The sequence below is a fragment of the Vombatus ursinus genome, unplaced genomic scaffold (assembly GCF_900497805.2).
Source record: "Vombatus ursinus unplaced genomic scaffold, bare-nosed wombat genome assembly UNPS02014812.1, whole genome shotgun sequence".
NCBI lineage: Eukaryota > Metazoa > Chordata > Mammalia > Diprotodontia > Vombatidae > Vombatus > Vombatus ursinus.
The window spans coordinates 71,006,324-71,023,331 of record NW_020954590.1 but is presented as its reverse complement, the minus strand read 5'-3'; the positions used below and the strand labels follow the sequence as shown (position 1 = coordinate 71,023,331).

General features: G+C 34.3%; 1 protein-coding gene across 1 annotated transcript in view; it reads right to left on the bottom strand.

The window, feature by feature from the left end:
• LOC114053986 (gamma-1-syntrophin-like) overlaps positions 1 to 17,008 on the bottom strand; it is a 489,285-nt gene that overhangs the window by 319,004 nt on the left and 153,273 nt on the right. Inside the window, exons 9-10 of the mRNA XM_027877092.1 lie at positions 11,327 to 11,457; positions 5,418 to 5,547 (exon numbers count right to left, since the gene is read on the bottom strand). Coding sequence (XP_027732893.1) covers positions 5,418 to 5,547; positions 11,327 to 11,457 — 261 coding nt within the window. The remainder of the gene's footprint in view (positions 1 to 5,417; positions 5,548 to 11,326; positions 11,458 to 17,008) is intronic.

The following is a 17,008-nucleotide window of genomic DNA, read 5'->3' as shown; positions in this document are numbered from 1 at the left end:
AAAGAAAAGAAAAGAAAAGAAAAGAAAAGAAAAGAAAAGAAAAGAAAAAGAAATTAAAAATCCCCAATTGAGCACCAAATTGGAAATCTGAAAATCAAAGGTGAGATTAATAAGATTGAAAGTAAAAACAAACAAGCAAAAAATAAAACCACTATTGAGCTAATAAATCTAGGAGCTGGTTTTATGAAGAAGCCAAAAAGATAGACAAGCCATTGGTTAATTTGACTGAAAAAAAGAAAGAAGAAATACAAATATCCAGTATCAAAAATGAAAAAGGTAAAATCATCACCAATGAAGAAGACATTAAAGCAATCATTAAGAAATATTTTGTACAAATACATGGCAATAAATTTGACAATCTGAGCTAAATCAATGAATAAATATTTATGAAAACTTTTGAAGAATTTATTAAAAATTACCCAGTTTAACAGATCAAAAAATAGAATGCCTAAATAATCTCATCTTAAAAAAAAATAAATTGAACAAGCCCTTAATGAACTCCCTAAGGAAAAATCCCCAGGGAGAGGGTTCACAAGTGAATTCTACCAGATACTTAAAGAAAAATTAATTCAAATACTATATAAATCATTTGGAAAAATAGGTGAAGAAGAATTCCTACCAAACTCCTTTTATGACACAAATACAGATTTGATACTTAAACTAGGAAGAGTTAAAACAGAGAAAGAAAATTACAGACTAATTTTCTTAATGAATATTGATGCAAAATTTTTGAACAAAATACTAGCAAGGCAACTACAGCAATGTGTCACAAGTATTACATACTATGACCAGGTGAGATTTATAACAGGAATGCAGAGTTGGTTCAATATTAGGAAAACTATCAACATAATTGACCATATCAATAACAAAACCAACAGAAATCTTATTATTATATTAATAGATGCTAAAAAAAAGCTTTTGACAAAATACAGAACCCATTCTTATTAAAAACACTAGAGAACATAGGAATAAATGGAGTCATCCTTAAAATGATAAGCAATATCCATCTAAAACCATCAGCAAGCATTCTATGAAATGGAATAAGCTAGAAGCCTTGTTAATAAGATCAGAAGTGAAGCAAGGGTGTCTATTGTCACCACTTTTATTCAATATAGTACTAGAAATATTAGCTATACCAATAAGAGAAGAAAAAGAAACTGAAGGAATTAGAATAGGCAACAAGGAAACAAAACTATCCCTCTTTGCAGATGATATGATGATATACTTAGAGAACCCTAGAGAATCAACAAGAAAAATATTTGAAATAATTAACAACTTAGCAAAGTTGCAGGGTATAAAATAAACCCACATAAATCATCAGCATTTCTTTATATGACCAACAAAGCCCAGCAGGAAGAGATAGAAATAGAATTTCCATTTAAAATAACTGTAAACCATATGAAATACTTAGGAGTTTACCTACCAAGACAAACCTAGGAATTATATGAACCCAAGCACAAAACACTTTTCACACAAATAAAGTCAGATCTAAACAACTGAAAAATATCAATTGGTCACAAGTAGGCTGAGCCAATATAATAAAAATGATATTTCTGCCTAAATTAATTTATTCAGTGTCATACCAAACTATTATTTGATAGTATTTAATAATAAAGAGTATATTTAATAAACATTTGTTATAAATAAATATTTATTTACTTAAGGGATAGCATATTGTATTATATTTTTATATATCATATATCATTTAGGGGATATTATATTAAATATTTAATGATAAATAAATAAATAAAATCATTTGATAGAACTTGAAAAAATAACAACAAAATTCATCTGGAAGAACAAAAGGTCAAGAATATCAAGGGAATTAATAAAAAAAATATGAAGGAAGGTGGCATAGCAATACCAGATCTCAAACCATATTATAAAATGATAATCATCAAAACTACCTGGTACTGGCTAAGAAAGAAGAGTGGTGGATCAGTGGAATAGATTAGTTACACAAGACATAGTAGTCAATGGTTACAGTAATCCTTTGTTTGATAAAACCAAAAACCTCAGTCTTTCACGTAAGAACTCACCATTTGGCAAAAACTGCTGGAAAAGTGGAAAACAATAGGACACAAACTAGGTATAAACTAACATCTCACACTGTACCAAGATAAGGTAAAAAGGGGTGCATGATTTAGACATAAAGAGTGACACCATAAGCAAATTAGAAAAATAAGGAATAGTCTGCCTGTCAGATCTATGAGGAAGAGAAGAATTCATGACCAAACAAGAAAGAGAGCATAATATGAAATGTAAAATAGATAATTTTGATTACATGAAAATAAAAAGCTTTTGTATAAACAAAAACAAATCAACCAATACTAGAAGGAAAGCAGAAAGCAGGGAAACAATCTTACAGCAAGTATTATGGATAATGACCTCATTTCTCAAGTATATAGAAAACTGAGTAAAAATTTTAAGAATACAAGCCATTTCCCAATTGACAAATGGTCAAAGGATATGAACTGTTAGTTTTCAGATGAAGAAATCAAAGTTATCTGTAGGCATATGAAGAAATGTTCTAAATCACTTTTGATTAGAAAAATGCAAATTAAAACAACTCTCAGGTACCACCTCACACATATCAGATTGTCTAATAGGACAAAAAAAGGAAAATGATAAATGTTGAAGATGATGTGGGAAATTTGGGAAACAAAGGCACTATTGGTAGAGTTTTGAACTGATCCAACCATTCTGGAGAGCAAGTTGAACTATGTCTAAAGGCAACCAAACTGTGCATACCTTTTCATCCAGCAACACCACTACTAAGTCTGTATCCCAAAGAAATCATTAAAAAGGAGAAAGGGCCTACATGTGCAAAAATATTTATAGCAGATCATTCTGTACTGCAAAATACTGGAAACTGAGGAGAGGCCCATCAATTGAGGACTGGCTGAACCAGGTATATGAATGTAATAGAATACTATTGTGCAATAAGAAATGATGGACAGGAAGATTTCAGAAAAAAATCCTGGACAGACTTGAATGAACTGATGCAAAGTGAAATGAGCAAACCAGGAAAACATTGTACATAGTAACAGCAAAACTGTGTGATGATCAACTATGAATAACTTGACTCTCCTTAGCAATACAATGATCCAAGACAAGTACAAAGGACACATGAAGAAAAATGCTATCCATAATCAGATAAAGAACTAATAGATTTTGAATGCAAATTGAATAATATTTTTTCACTTTATTATTCTTCATTTTTTTCCCTTTTGATCTGTTTCTTATTTCACAACTGACTAATATGGAAATATGTTTTACATGATAATACATGCATAACCTATATCAAATTCCCTACCTTCTTTTGGAAGAGGGAATGGTAAAGAGGAAGGGACAAAAATTTGAAACTCAAAATCTTGTAAAAATGAATGATAAAAATTTTCTTGATGTGTAATTTAGAAAAAAATAAAATACTATTTAAATAAAAGAAAAAAGTAGGAGAACAACTTGAGAGGATTTATTATACTTGGCCCTAACCTCTGATGGTGCACCTCTATCATGTTTTTTATAATGGTAGCAACACAGAACTTCAGTATCTCTTCAGAATTCCAGCTATGAATGCCTCCCCTTCTGATTCCTTTTTCTCTAACCTTTCAGATATTTCTAGACCACATCCTATAGCACATAAAACTAATAAACTTTCTAATATCACCTTGAAATTCTTTACTCTAGGCATACCTCATTTTGTTGTACTTCACATTCTTACACTTTGCAAATACTTCCTTTTTTTTTAACTGAAGGTTTGTGGCAACTCTGCCTGCAGCAAGTCTGTTGGTGCCATTTTTCCAATAGTGTGTGCTCATATCTTGTCTCTGTGTCACATTTTGGTAATTCTTATAATATTTCAAACTTTTTCATTTTGTTGTTGTTCAGTCATTCAGTTGTGTCTGACTTTTTATGAGTCTGTACGGACTCATGGACTGTAGCACAACAGGCCCTTCTATCCTTCACCATCTCTTGAAGTATGTCCAAGCCCACTTTTGATGCTTCTATGATACTATCTATCCATCTCATCCTCTACCATTCCCTTTTCCTTTTGCCTTTAATCCTTCTCAACATCAGGGTCTTTTCCAATGAGTCCTGTCTTTTCCTTATGCGGCCAAAACATTTAAGCATCAGCTTTAGTATTTGATCTTCCAATGAGTAGTCTGAATTAATTTCTTTAAATATTGACTGAGTTGACCTCTTTGCTGTCCAAAGGACTCTCAAAATTCTTCAGCACCACAATTCAAAATAATCCATTTTGTGGCACTCAGCTTTACTTTTAGTCCAACTTTCATGGCCTTACATTGCTACTAGAAAAACCATACCTTTGACTATTTGGACTTTTGTATGTAGGCAAAATGATGTCTCTATTTTTTAGTATTTCATTATTATTATACCACTTATGGTGATGTGTGATCAGTGACTTTGATATTACTATTGTAATTATTTTGGGGTGCCACAAACTGCATTTATATAAGAGGGTGAATTTAAGTGATAAATGTTATATGTGTTATGATTGCTTCAAAAACCAGCTATTCCATCATCTTTCTCCTTCTCCTCTGGCCACAATATTGAAGGATATTATATAAACTTAGTTGATAAAGCAGTGGCAGAGTTTGAGAAGACTGACTCTAATTTTGAAAGTTCTAACGTGTGTAAAATGCTAACAAGCAGCATCACATGCTACAGAGAAGTCTTTCACAAAAGGAAGAGTTAATCAATGCGGCAAACTTAATTGTTGTCTTATTTTAAGAAATTGCCACAGATACCCCAACCTTCAGCAACTACCACACTGGTTAATCAACAGCCATTAACACCGAGGAAAGACCCTCCACCAGCAAAACGATTACAACTTGCTGAAGGCTGAGATAGTGGTTAGCAATTTTAGCAATAATGTGTTTTTAATTAAAGTATATACATTGTTTAATAGGCATAATATAATATCTACAGTATAGTAAAAACATAATTTTTATGCACTCTGAGAAACTAAAAAAAATTGTGTGACTTGCTTTATTGTGATATTCACTTTATTGCAGTGGTCTGGAACCAAAACTGCAATATCTCCAAGATATGATTGTACTTGAATTGACAAAGCATATACTTAATTGTATTTAATAAGCACAGTAAGTACAACAGTAGATATATTGAGCATAACCAACATTTGTCATGCACTCTTGTTGGCTATGTGTTGGTACCTTGTGGAGACAGTACTTTGTTCTAAACCTGATAAAGGCAGCTAAGATAGCTTATAGTAAAATTATAACTTTCAATAAGTTAAACAGCTTGGCTTCTCTGTGGGAGCTCCAAGCAAGTTTTATGCACAGTTATGTCTAGGCTGAAACCCAAGAGAATTTTACAATAGCTCTCATTCAGTATCATTGGGAATCCTTTGAATCATTTAGGTTCACACTTACATTGTGCTTTGTGAGGTTTGAAATATTTGTTGCTATTGCTTGTAGCCAATCAATGCAGTCTTCAGCAGAGAGACACTGAATTATTCCACTGCACACCCCATCCACAGCAATTACTTGAAAAGCATTCTGCCTGTAGATATATCATGAGAGATCAGATCAGAAAATAATCCTATTTATCTAAATACTCATCTCAAAGATAAGATAAGACTTGTTGAAAATATTTTCTTCCTACCAATGTGACGCATACATTCTGAATCTTATAAATGCCTAAGTTTGAAAATGGAACAGTAAAGGTGAATCTAGGCAACACACAATTTCAAGATAGTAAAAACTGTTCTTGAAGGAAAAAGAAATATTTGGCACCACTGGGGAGAGAAGGGTTAATTATTTTCATGGCAGAAGTCTCAAGAAATTTAGATAACTCTAATCAATGCAGAATTGGCCATGCAAATTTACACAGAGAGGATATGCCATTATTTTGTCTACTTTTCAAACCACTTGTTGTTTTGTAGTATCATCAGATACCCAGGGGAGTAGGTTACTGATATAATTATTATGGAGAGAGACTCAACTATACTAATCTAATAGAATCACAGAAGTACTAGATTTAGATCTGGAAAGTGTCCTTGGAGATCATCTCCTCCAACCTTCTCCTTTTACAGAGAAGGATGTAGTTCTTCTATTTACTACTTGACCTTGGATAAATTGCTTAACCTTTCTGGGCCTCAACTTGCCCAACTGTAAAAAGAAGGGGTTAGATAGGGTGACGTATTAGGTCCCTTCATGGTACAAAAATCTATATTCTAACCCCTATGCAAACTTTACCATTTTCAGTAATGACCAAAGTTTTCCTTAGAATGAAATGAGCAGTATCTAAGTACTCCTTATGGGCTTTCATTGATTATGTTTTTGTTTAAGAAAATGAAATGATCCTCTCCTAAATTGCTTATGAAAATGCTGTAGAATTCCAAGTTACTCCCCACAGCTTTAATTATTCCATTTTACATTGTGCTTTTGCATTGTTTGGACATAAGCTAGGCACAACAGAAGTGAAAGACACTGAAATGAATGGAAACCATCCAAGCCTTTCATGCCTCTCTGTTCCACTATGTGCATTTGCCACAGCATATTGGATTGCATAACAAACCACATTTAAGTTCCAAGCAATTAGAAAGCAATGGAAAACTTCTGCCGTTCAGTGTTCAAAATGCTATAAAAGTTGTACACATCTCTCAGTTTTCAGTAAACACCCTTTTTGGCTTCCATCCTGAAAAAGCTTTGGTGGCTGTAGATCCATGGATATTAGATATTATTTCATTTCCCAAAATAAACAAATAAAAAAAACCCACAAAGCATATGGTGGGTACAGAATGCTTCATTAGGCATTCTGCCACTCTCCTCCTCTTTGTGTTCAACTCATAGCTTATAACTTGGGCGCACAGTGATGCCGTTGGAATGTGAGACTACACAAATCCAAAGTCCATCTTATTTTTACATGAGTCCTAGTTCTAGTCTCCTGGATATACATTTTCTGATTTTGCTTTTATAAATCAGGGATATCCTACTCTACCTCAGTGGGAGGCAAACAAAAATTCTTTTTAATATAATGTTCTTTTGAGTATATGACAGGGCAAACATATGTGTCGTCAGAAGAGGCTCTGGGAAGCAATAACTTTACACAACTTTCTTGTCTTTAATAACAATGATCAACAGAGTGAGACATTTCAAAACAAACTTCAGAATTGAATTCATCAATTTATGGAAATATAGAACTAATGGATGCATGGTAATATGTACATTTCTCACCTCTCTGCTAAGAGCAGAGGTTCTTAACCTGGAGTTGATGAACTTAAAAAAAAAACAAACTAATAATTTACCAAAGAATTAGTTTTCCTTGTAATCCTACATTTTTTTATGCATTTAAAAATATTATTTTGAGAAAGGGTCCATAGGGATTACCAGATTTCCATAGAGGTTCATGAGATAAAAGGTTAAAAAATTCTGGCTTAGTAGAACTAGACATCATGTAATGTATAAGAAAGCACATTTTTACAAATATTAGCCTTTTATGAAAACAAATACATCTGTGCAAAATTATTGATATTATTAGGTAGTAATATCTGATTAAAATAATATTCATTTAGATCAACCTTTGGACTATTAAATTATATAATACACCTATATACTTATAAATACATATACATATGAGTTACTAGATATAAATAATTTCAAAGTAAATTTATAACTCTTAAGAAACCTATATTGGCCTCTGTATCATTTTTTCTCATTCTCTGAATCAACTTTTTGCACTTTGGGGTAAATCTTTTTGTATATGCTAAATGAATTATTTGAAATATTTCTTGTTTTAAGTGTGGTCTCTTGTCCATATGACTTTTTCATATGACTAGATGAGTTAAGAATCCAGAATTCTTTTACCACCTTTTCTACCACATAAGTAAGAAAGGTAGGTAAGTCATATAGCCTTCCTGTGTTTCAATTTCCTCAATTATAACAAAAGTATAATTGTCATTTCCCTCATCACTGCTGTCTCCTATGCTACACTCAAGATAGTTTTGACTGGGCTTGCAACTCTCCCATACTGTCGAGTATTATCTGGCTAATAATTTTCCAAGACTGGTGTTTACTCTTCACAGAAGATGTCCCAAAAGAAAAAAAAAATAGATGTTTGCATTTAATTTAAAAAAGACAGAATTATTGGACATGAAGTAAGCAGGAATAATTTACTTAGTTTCTTTATAGTTTATGGGACTCTTTCTGAAATCAATATCCTCCATTACCTATTTATTTAGTGAAAAGGGGCATTAAACTCTAACAAAGTTTTCTGTCCTCTTGAGAACACTCAAACTGTTTTATGATTCTTAGCTTAAAAAGAAATATATTTGCTAGAAAACAGCTACATAATTAAAGTGTTATGGAAAGGGTAATTTTGCCTTTGTATTTTTTATTTCCCATTTTTTAAAAAATATTGTTTTCAAATGTCTAGGGATTTCTGCTCATGCTTTTCAGCAAAAAGAATTACTCTTAAAGACTGTTGAATTTCACAACAAATTTCAATAATTGAACTCAAAATTGTAGTCTTATTTTCTAATAAATGGACTGGCCTACAGTTTGCAGGCTCTGCTCCCTCTTTGTGGTAGAGCCATACAATACTGATCTAGAAACACAATGTTGTTACTTAATAAGTTTAGCCCAACCTTTAGACACTAACTAAACATTATGGTTTTAGAATTGGTTATTAAATCATTATTGGCATAATTCAAATCAAAATGCACTCCATGAATTTTCAGAGTTCAGCTCTTCTTGGTTTGAGAGAGGAAAGGGGGGAAGGTCAAGATGGGAATCCATGGTACTCTGAAGGACTATCGAGGCTTGTATTTACCATTATTAAAATCCTTCAGTCACCTTTATCCAGCATTTATATGAATGAAGAGTTAGCTGTAGAAACAAAAGTCTCCATCTGTTTACCCAGACTTTTATAGATAAATACCTTTCTATGAGTAAAATTATAGTTAAAACTTCCTGAATTTAATTTAATCCTTGTGGAGGGAGATTTGTTCTTGAAAACATATGGAGCATATAAGTTGGTTATCAACATTCTGGTGCTATTTTCAGACTTAGATTTGCTTCTGTGTATGTTAATATAACATATGAGTCAGTATGATGTAGCAGCTCGATGTCTATCCTTAAAGTTAGAAAGACCTGGATTTAAGGTCCATCTTCTAACAACCTTAGTTGTGTGACCTTTGACAAGTCACTTAAACTTCCAGTGCCCCAGGCAACTCAGTAAGACTGGAGGGCAGAGCAGTTGCAAATAAGCATTTCTCAAGGAGGTTCTCTACACTGGAAATTGCCATATGCAGATGAAATAGCATGATTCTAATAAAAACAATGTGTCCTTACTGATATTTATATGAACTTAACTTCAAAAATATAGTAATAACAGTAAGTAATAGCTACTATTTACATAGCACTTACTATATGCCAGGCACTCTGCTAAGTGCTTTACAATAATCATCTCATCTGATCCACACAACAATCTTGGGAAGTCAGTGTTGTTATTATGTCCCTTTTACAGTTGAGGAAACTGAGGCAAATAGATGTTGAGTGATTTGTTCAAGGTCACACAAATAGTGAAGTGCTTGAAGCCAGATTTGAATTCAGGTGTTCCTGACCGCAGGTCCAGTATTTTATTCATTGTATCACTTAGCTGCCTCTAAACACAGTATAATATTTATTCATATATAATATAATGAAGTTTAAAAATAAGATTCTATCCAACTCTATAAAGTTTAATATTCACTACATTCAAATTATTTATTCAGATGGTAGAGGATTTGATACCTAAATTTGATTAATTTCCAGATAATTTTCATTGATGTTTGTAGAGTTAGTAATAGAAAGAGATGATATTTGCAGAACTAGACATGAAATTGGCATTAACTTCCCTAACTCTTGGGGCAACTACTTAGCACAGTAGATAAAGTTGTGGCCTATAATCAAAAAAGCTCATCTCCCTGAGTTCAAATCTAGACTTGATGAGGATGGGATCTGGGCCCCAGAAAGGAAAAACCCTGGACTTTCCCACATGGCATTCTCTGGCATTCACCTGAGGCTATAATCCTATCAACTGGCCTTTCATTGTGACTATACCCAATCTCCCAATTCTATTACCCTTTACCTGGCCTAGCCCTCCCTATGGCCCCCTGACATTTCCCACACTTAATCCTAGTTAGGTTCCATTGTCCAGGTCTCAGGAGTTCTGTTCACCTCAGCTTACTGGCAACTCCCATCCAGATCTCCTTAGGCCCCTCCTCCAGTCACCCCAAACTACTTGGCCACTCCTAGATCCCTCCCACAGTCTTTCTGTATATAAGGTCCATCTTGTCTCCATTAAGATGCTTAGATTCTTAAAATCTAGCCACTGGACAGATTCTTATAATCTAGTCAATAGCTTACTAATGTTCAGATTCCTTAAGAGTCTGCCCGATATGACAGATGTTCTAATAAACCTTGTCTTTGGCTGAAAGAAGGCTTGGGTCAAATTCTTTCAGGCAGGACCCATGTATCGTGATATTGGGGGCCCAGCACCCCTGAACCCCTGAACTACATCAAGTCAAAGCCAAGCAAATGTAGCCTGAAAGATTTATTGCAAACTTAAGTCCTTTTAAAAAGGTATTTGTTGTTTTAGTCCTGTCGAAGTTTTTGTGACCCCATTTGGGGTTTTCTTGACAAGGATACTGTAGTAGTTTTGTCATTTCCTTTTCACTTCATTTTACAGCTGAGTGACTTGCCCAGGATCACACAGCTATTAAGCCTCTGAAGCTGCATTTTAACTCAGGTCTTCCTGACTACAGGCTGGGTGTAGTCTGAGCCCCCTAGCTGCCCCTTAAGAAGGAATGCCCTCCCTCCAGAAAAACTCAGTAGTTCCAGAGAATCTCTAGTGAGTATGGTACAGTGTAAAGACATGTACTCAAATCTTGCCTCTGATATTTACTACCTATGTGACTTTGGTCAAGTCATTTAATCTCCCTAGGACTAAGTTTATTCATTAGTAGAATGAGTGGGTTGTACTAAATGGTCTTTATTTAAAAGCAAACAAACAACAATAACAATAACAAACTATGCTCTGGGATCTGTGCAGTTGTCAGCTCTTTCTCCATCTCTTTTGAGTTTAGGTTGTATTAAGGATTGATCATGATATTTAAGGCTGACTTTAAAAATGCTCAGAAATTTTTCAAAATAGTTTCCATATCCTATCATAATGATGAAGTTAGGTAAAATTTGCATGCACACATTCACTATACACACACACATACACACACACACAGAGACAACAAGTTTATAAGCATATTTTCTTGGCAATAGAAAATTAATATGGAGCCACTCACCTACACAAATCTGATCCAGGGAGGTACTGGGAGAAACGTGAATGAAGTAAGGGGATTAATCGAAGGTCACACCATCTCTTTTCCCATCTCAGACCTGGTGAGGTTGGCCATGAAGAGCATGATAATGTATCCTGAAAAGAATTCAGAAGCTCACAAACCTTTGTAAATGTGTATTAATGAACACATGTATTATTGTATACTTTTTGAAATTTTATGTCACAAACATCTCTCAACCTAAAGAAAAATGTTTCTCTAAAGGGTCAATATTTTTATCACATTCTGGTAGTAATGTAGCTATAGGTAGCAATTTGTTCCTCACCATTTTATGATAAGATGAAAAATGATTAGAGTAATTATATCAAATGATATTCAAACCTACATCAGGACAGTATCTGTGACATAAAAATAAGAATCAGTAATATATGACTAAAACTATGAGAAAATTCAATATTTCTATGAACCTCTCACAATGAATATTTTAATACTTAAGATTTTTTAAAACTAAATCTTAAATTCATTTCTTTATTATTGGTATTTATAAACAAGTCATACATATTCCCTATATTGAGGATCTGGAACTCAGGGTCCCTGACCTTGTTTTTAAACAATATTTTGATAAATATATTTCCACAGAAATAGTTTCCTTTATAATTATAAGTATTTAATTTTGTATTTTTTAAAAACATGCTGAAAAGAGTTCCATAGGTTTCATCAGATTACTAAATAGGCCCATGTCACATACAAAAAAAGAATCCCTGGTCTATATGATAGCTTTTTCATATAATTGAAAGCTATTATTAAGTCACTTCTTAGATTTTTGACCTCTAGATCTTAGTCCCATGATGATGAAGGGAGAAAAGATTATGAGAAAGTGAGGAGAAAAGAAGCCAGAACTAAAAAAGAGTAAACCAATGTAACAGAAAAAAAAGAATAAAGAAATAGGAAAGGAAGAATAAATGACAGAGAAAGGTAATTTAGATTTAAAATCAGGGTGACAGCATGGAAGAAGAATGGTGGGATTAAAATAAGTATGCAATATATACAATAATACAGCTAATATTAAATCCAGTAAAGCTAAAGTCTTATTTTGGTGTTTCTTGGGAGCAAATTCTGGGAAGTCCTATATTAAGCTAGAAAATATTTTCCTATGGCTCCGGTATGGATTGTATGTCTATATATAATTCTAACTGAACTTGTCATCTGTTTCATTGAGTAAAAGCTCCTTGAGAATAAGAATTTTTTTTTCATTCTTTGTGTCTGTTTTCCCATGGAAGCTAGGTAGCCCAGTGGAAAGAGTGCCTGGCCTGGTCTCAGGAAGACCCAAATTCAAATCCAGTCTCAGACACTTAGTAATTGTGTGACCCTTGGTAAGTCACTTAACCTGTTTGCCTCAGTTTCCTCATCCATAAAATGAGCTAGAGAAGGAAATGGCAAACCACTCCAATATATTTGCCAAGAAACCCCCAAATGGGTTCATGGAGAGTTAGACATGATTGAAAATAACTGAACAACAACAAAATCTGTATTCCAATACCTAGTACAATGCCTGCAACATAGTAGGCACTTGATCAATACTTCTTGATTAACTGATGATTTTTTTTTGACAACTCATGAAGACACTCTACAAAGGCCTTAGTCACTATCCAAGTAGAAAAAATGCCTATATGAAAAGGAATCACAGATCCCTGAAGCAATGAATTAGGGGAACCAAATCAGCCAAATAAATTTAAGATAAAATTCTAGTTCTTGAATATTTTCAGTGATGCCTAAATAATAGTTCTTAAAACAACCTTCAAAAATTTTTTAAACTTCTTTCTTGGATACCTGTGTACCAGGTACCCTTGTCATGGCAAAATAAAACTAATAATTGGTGGAAGATTTTTTTGGTTTGGTCCTTGTTTCTGGAACAGTTTTTTTTTTCTTTCTTTCATTTATATAGAGAACCCCTGTTCAGGAAGCTCCCATCTCCCAATGCAAACAGGAACCCATTTTACTATTTAAAATCTCAGAATGTAGTTGGGGGACACTGAGTACATAATGAGCTAGACCTAGAGTCAGGAAGACCTGCCTTCAAACTTGGCTTCAGATACTTAGCATCTGTGTGACTCTGGGCAACTCTCTTTATCTCAGTCAATTGTAAAATAGAGATAATAGCACCTCCCTCATAGGGTTGTTGTAAGGATAAAATGAAATGTTTGTAAAGCACTTAGTAGCACATAGTAAGCACCATAAAATGTTAGTTATCATCATCATCATCATTATTATTATTATTATTATTGTTATTATTATTAAATACTTTGTATAGCATGATGCAGTCACTATCCAGGACTTACATCCAGTTCATCCTGATTCCAAGACATTCCTTTGTTTCTCAAAAATATTGATATCTACATAGATATAAATATTGATATAGAATTTTAATTCATAAAGAACTATTTATTTATGTGATATATATATAAGAATTATATAATATATAATTACATAACTATATAATTGCCTTAGAGGTGAAGGTAATAATAGCAGCAGCCTATTCTGAAGACTTCTTCCCAGAGATGATAAGGAGACTGGACAACTCAGCATTAGAGTACAGGGGACCCCTCTTTAAGTACTGCAAACAGGACAGGGTGCTGTTTGGCAATACTATTGCACATACCCACTTCCAAGTAGCAATTCCAAGGTAGAGAAGAGCACTTGCTACAGCACAGGAGAAGGGGCTCTGAGGAGCAGTAGCATTTGCAGCTACAGTGGAAGAGGGTCTCTTCCTGTGTAAGACGCAGCAGGAGAGCAGTGACCACACCTCTGCCCAGAAGACACCACCTTGGAAACACTGAAAAATTCCAATTCTCCTGAACTAGCTTTGAAAACAGCAGTGTGAAAGCTTGGGACAGTGCTATTCCTCCATGATGGGAAAAGATCCCAATTTAAATACAAAGTTCAAAGTTAAGAAATAGGATGGAAAAATGAGCAAGCAATAAAAAAGATCATGAAAAACTAGATGACAAGGAAAATCAAGATACAAATTTATAAGGAGGCAATGCTACAAGCAAAGCCTCAAAAAAAGTGAATTGGACACAAGTACAGTAAAAATTCTGAATGAGCTAAGAAATAGTATTCAAAAAATCAAATATGAAGTGGTAGAGGAAAAATTAGGTAAGTAAATGAGATCAAGGCAAGAAAATTAGGAAAAAACAATTAACAGCTAGGAAAAAGAGGCACAGAAATACTTAAGAAAACACCTTTAAAAAATCAATCAAATGAAAAAAGAGATACAAAAGCTCACTGAAGGAAATAATATCTTAAAAATTGGAATTGAATAAGTGGACATTAATGACTCCATGAGGCATCAAGAAAAAAAAATTAAAGTCAAAAGAATGAAAAAAATAGAAGAAAATGTAAAATATTTCATCAGAAAAACAACTGATCTACAAAATGGATCTAGGAGAGATAATTTAAGAATCATTGTATAACTTGAAAGCTGTGATCAAAGAAAGAGCCTAGACATCATATTTCAAAAAAAAAAAATTAAAGAAAACTACCCAGATATCCCAGAACCAGAAAGTAAAATAGAAATTGAAAGAATCCACTAATCACCACCTGAAAGAGATACTGAAATGAAAACTCCTAGCAATACTGAAGAGGTGTAGAGATTTGGGGTGCTCCTAGATGCACAGTGGTACCCCAAGATCGTGGCTCCAGGTCTGCCTGAATGAATTTAACCCAAATCTTCTTCCAGCCAGAGAAATAGTTTATTAAAGATAAAGCATATAGGCCAGACTCCCAAGGAACCCAAACATCAATGGCGCCCATAAGGACTAGCGGGCATGAGAGTCTCAGCCTTTGGGCTTGAGAAATTCTCAGTATCAGAATGGGGGCAAAGGTGGCTCTTAAATTCAGAAAGACTGTGGGAGGGACCTAGTAGTGGCCAAGTAGTTTTGGGGTGAGGGGAGGAAGGGCCTATGAAGATCTGAATGGGAGTGGCTAGTAAGCTGGGGTGAATTGAACTCCTGGGACCTGGACTTCCTGGATCCTAGCTAGGATTGAGGGTGGGAAATGGCCAGGGGCCATAGGGAGGTAAAACAATGGAGGGGAGATTGGGTGTAGCCACAGTGAAAGGCCAGTTGAAGGGGGGAGGTGGTTGGGAAAGAGGGTCCAGGTGAGAATTCCTTTTGGAAGGTCTGAGGGATTTGAATAAACAATGAGAATAGATAATGAAGGGAACTAGAAGGGGGAAGTTTGCTTTCAAAGGGAGATAAAGAGAGCTTTCAAAGGGAAATAAAGGCAGTTTTCAAAACTTTAAGGTTTTTCTGGGAGGGGTAGACAAACTTCTTTTTAGAGCTAGGGGCCGAGGTGCATTTGAATAAGATTAAAAGATAAGGCTAAGGCTTTCAAAGAGAGATAAAGTGAGTCTACAAGGAATCTAAAAATTTTAAGGATTTTCTACAAATGGGAGCCAAATTCCTTTTGGTGAAAAGGGGTAAAGGGAAAAGTGACAAAGGTCTTGACTTCTGAAATTGAATGAAACCCTCTTCAATACTATAGTTAAATTTCAGAACTCCCAAGTCAAAGAGAAAATACTTTCAGTAACCATAAAGAAACTATTCAAATATAATGGAGCCACAGTCAGGATCACACAAGATTTAGCAGCTACTACCTGAAAGGACTAGAGAATTTGTAATATGATATTACAGAAGGCAAAAGAGCTAGGATTACAACCAAGAATAACCTACCCAGCAAAACTGAGTACAATCCTTCAAGGGGGAAGAAAGAGGGTATTTAATGAAATAGAGGACTTTCCAATATTGCTGATGAAAAGACAGAACTGAATAAAAATTTTGACTTTCAAATACAAGACTCAAGAGAATCATAAAGAGGGTAAACATGACACAGAAATTATAAACTATAAAAATATAAATTATAAAGGATTCAATCAGGTTAAATTGTTGATATTCTTATATGGGAAGATGATACATGTAACTTCTAATAAAATGATCATTATTAGCGCAGTTAGAAGGATTTTACATAAACAGAAGGTATGGGAGTATGTCAATTATTTTGGGAGAACATAAAAAACAATGGATGAGTGAGAATGAGGGATACCCTGAGAGAAGGAAGTGAGAAGAAGTATGGGAAAAAATATTTCACATAAAATAGGTGTGCAAAGAAGTGCGTTTATAGTGGAGGGAGAAATGATTGGGTGTTAAGCGATGTTTAAACCAGGATGGGGAACCTGAGGCCTCAAGGCCTCATGCGGCCCTCTAGGTCCTCAAGTGTGGCCCTTTGACTTCACAGAAGTTTGGATTCTGTCAAAGGGTCACACTTGAGGACCTAGAGAGCCGCATGTGACCTTGGATTCTGTCAAAGGGTCACACTTGAGGACCTAGAGAGCCGCATGTGGCCTCGAGGTCACAGGTTCCCCACCCCTGGCTTTAACCTTACTCTCATGGTAAGAAGAAAAATTTATATTGCACTCAATTGGGTATAGCTATATATTTTACCCAACAGGAAAATAGGGGGAAAAGGGGATAAGAGAAAGAGGTTGATAAAGAAAAGCATGGTTAAAACCAAAACAGACTTAGAGGAGTGACAGGATAAAAAAGGAGAAGACAAACAGAAGATAAGATGGAGGGAAAGACAAAGTTAGAAATGATAATTCTGAGTGTAAATTGGAAGAACTCACCCATA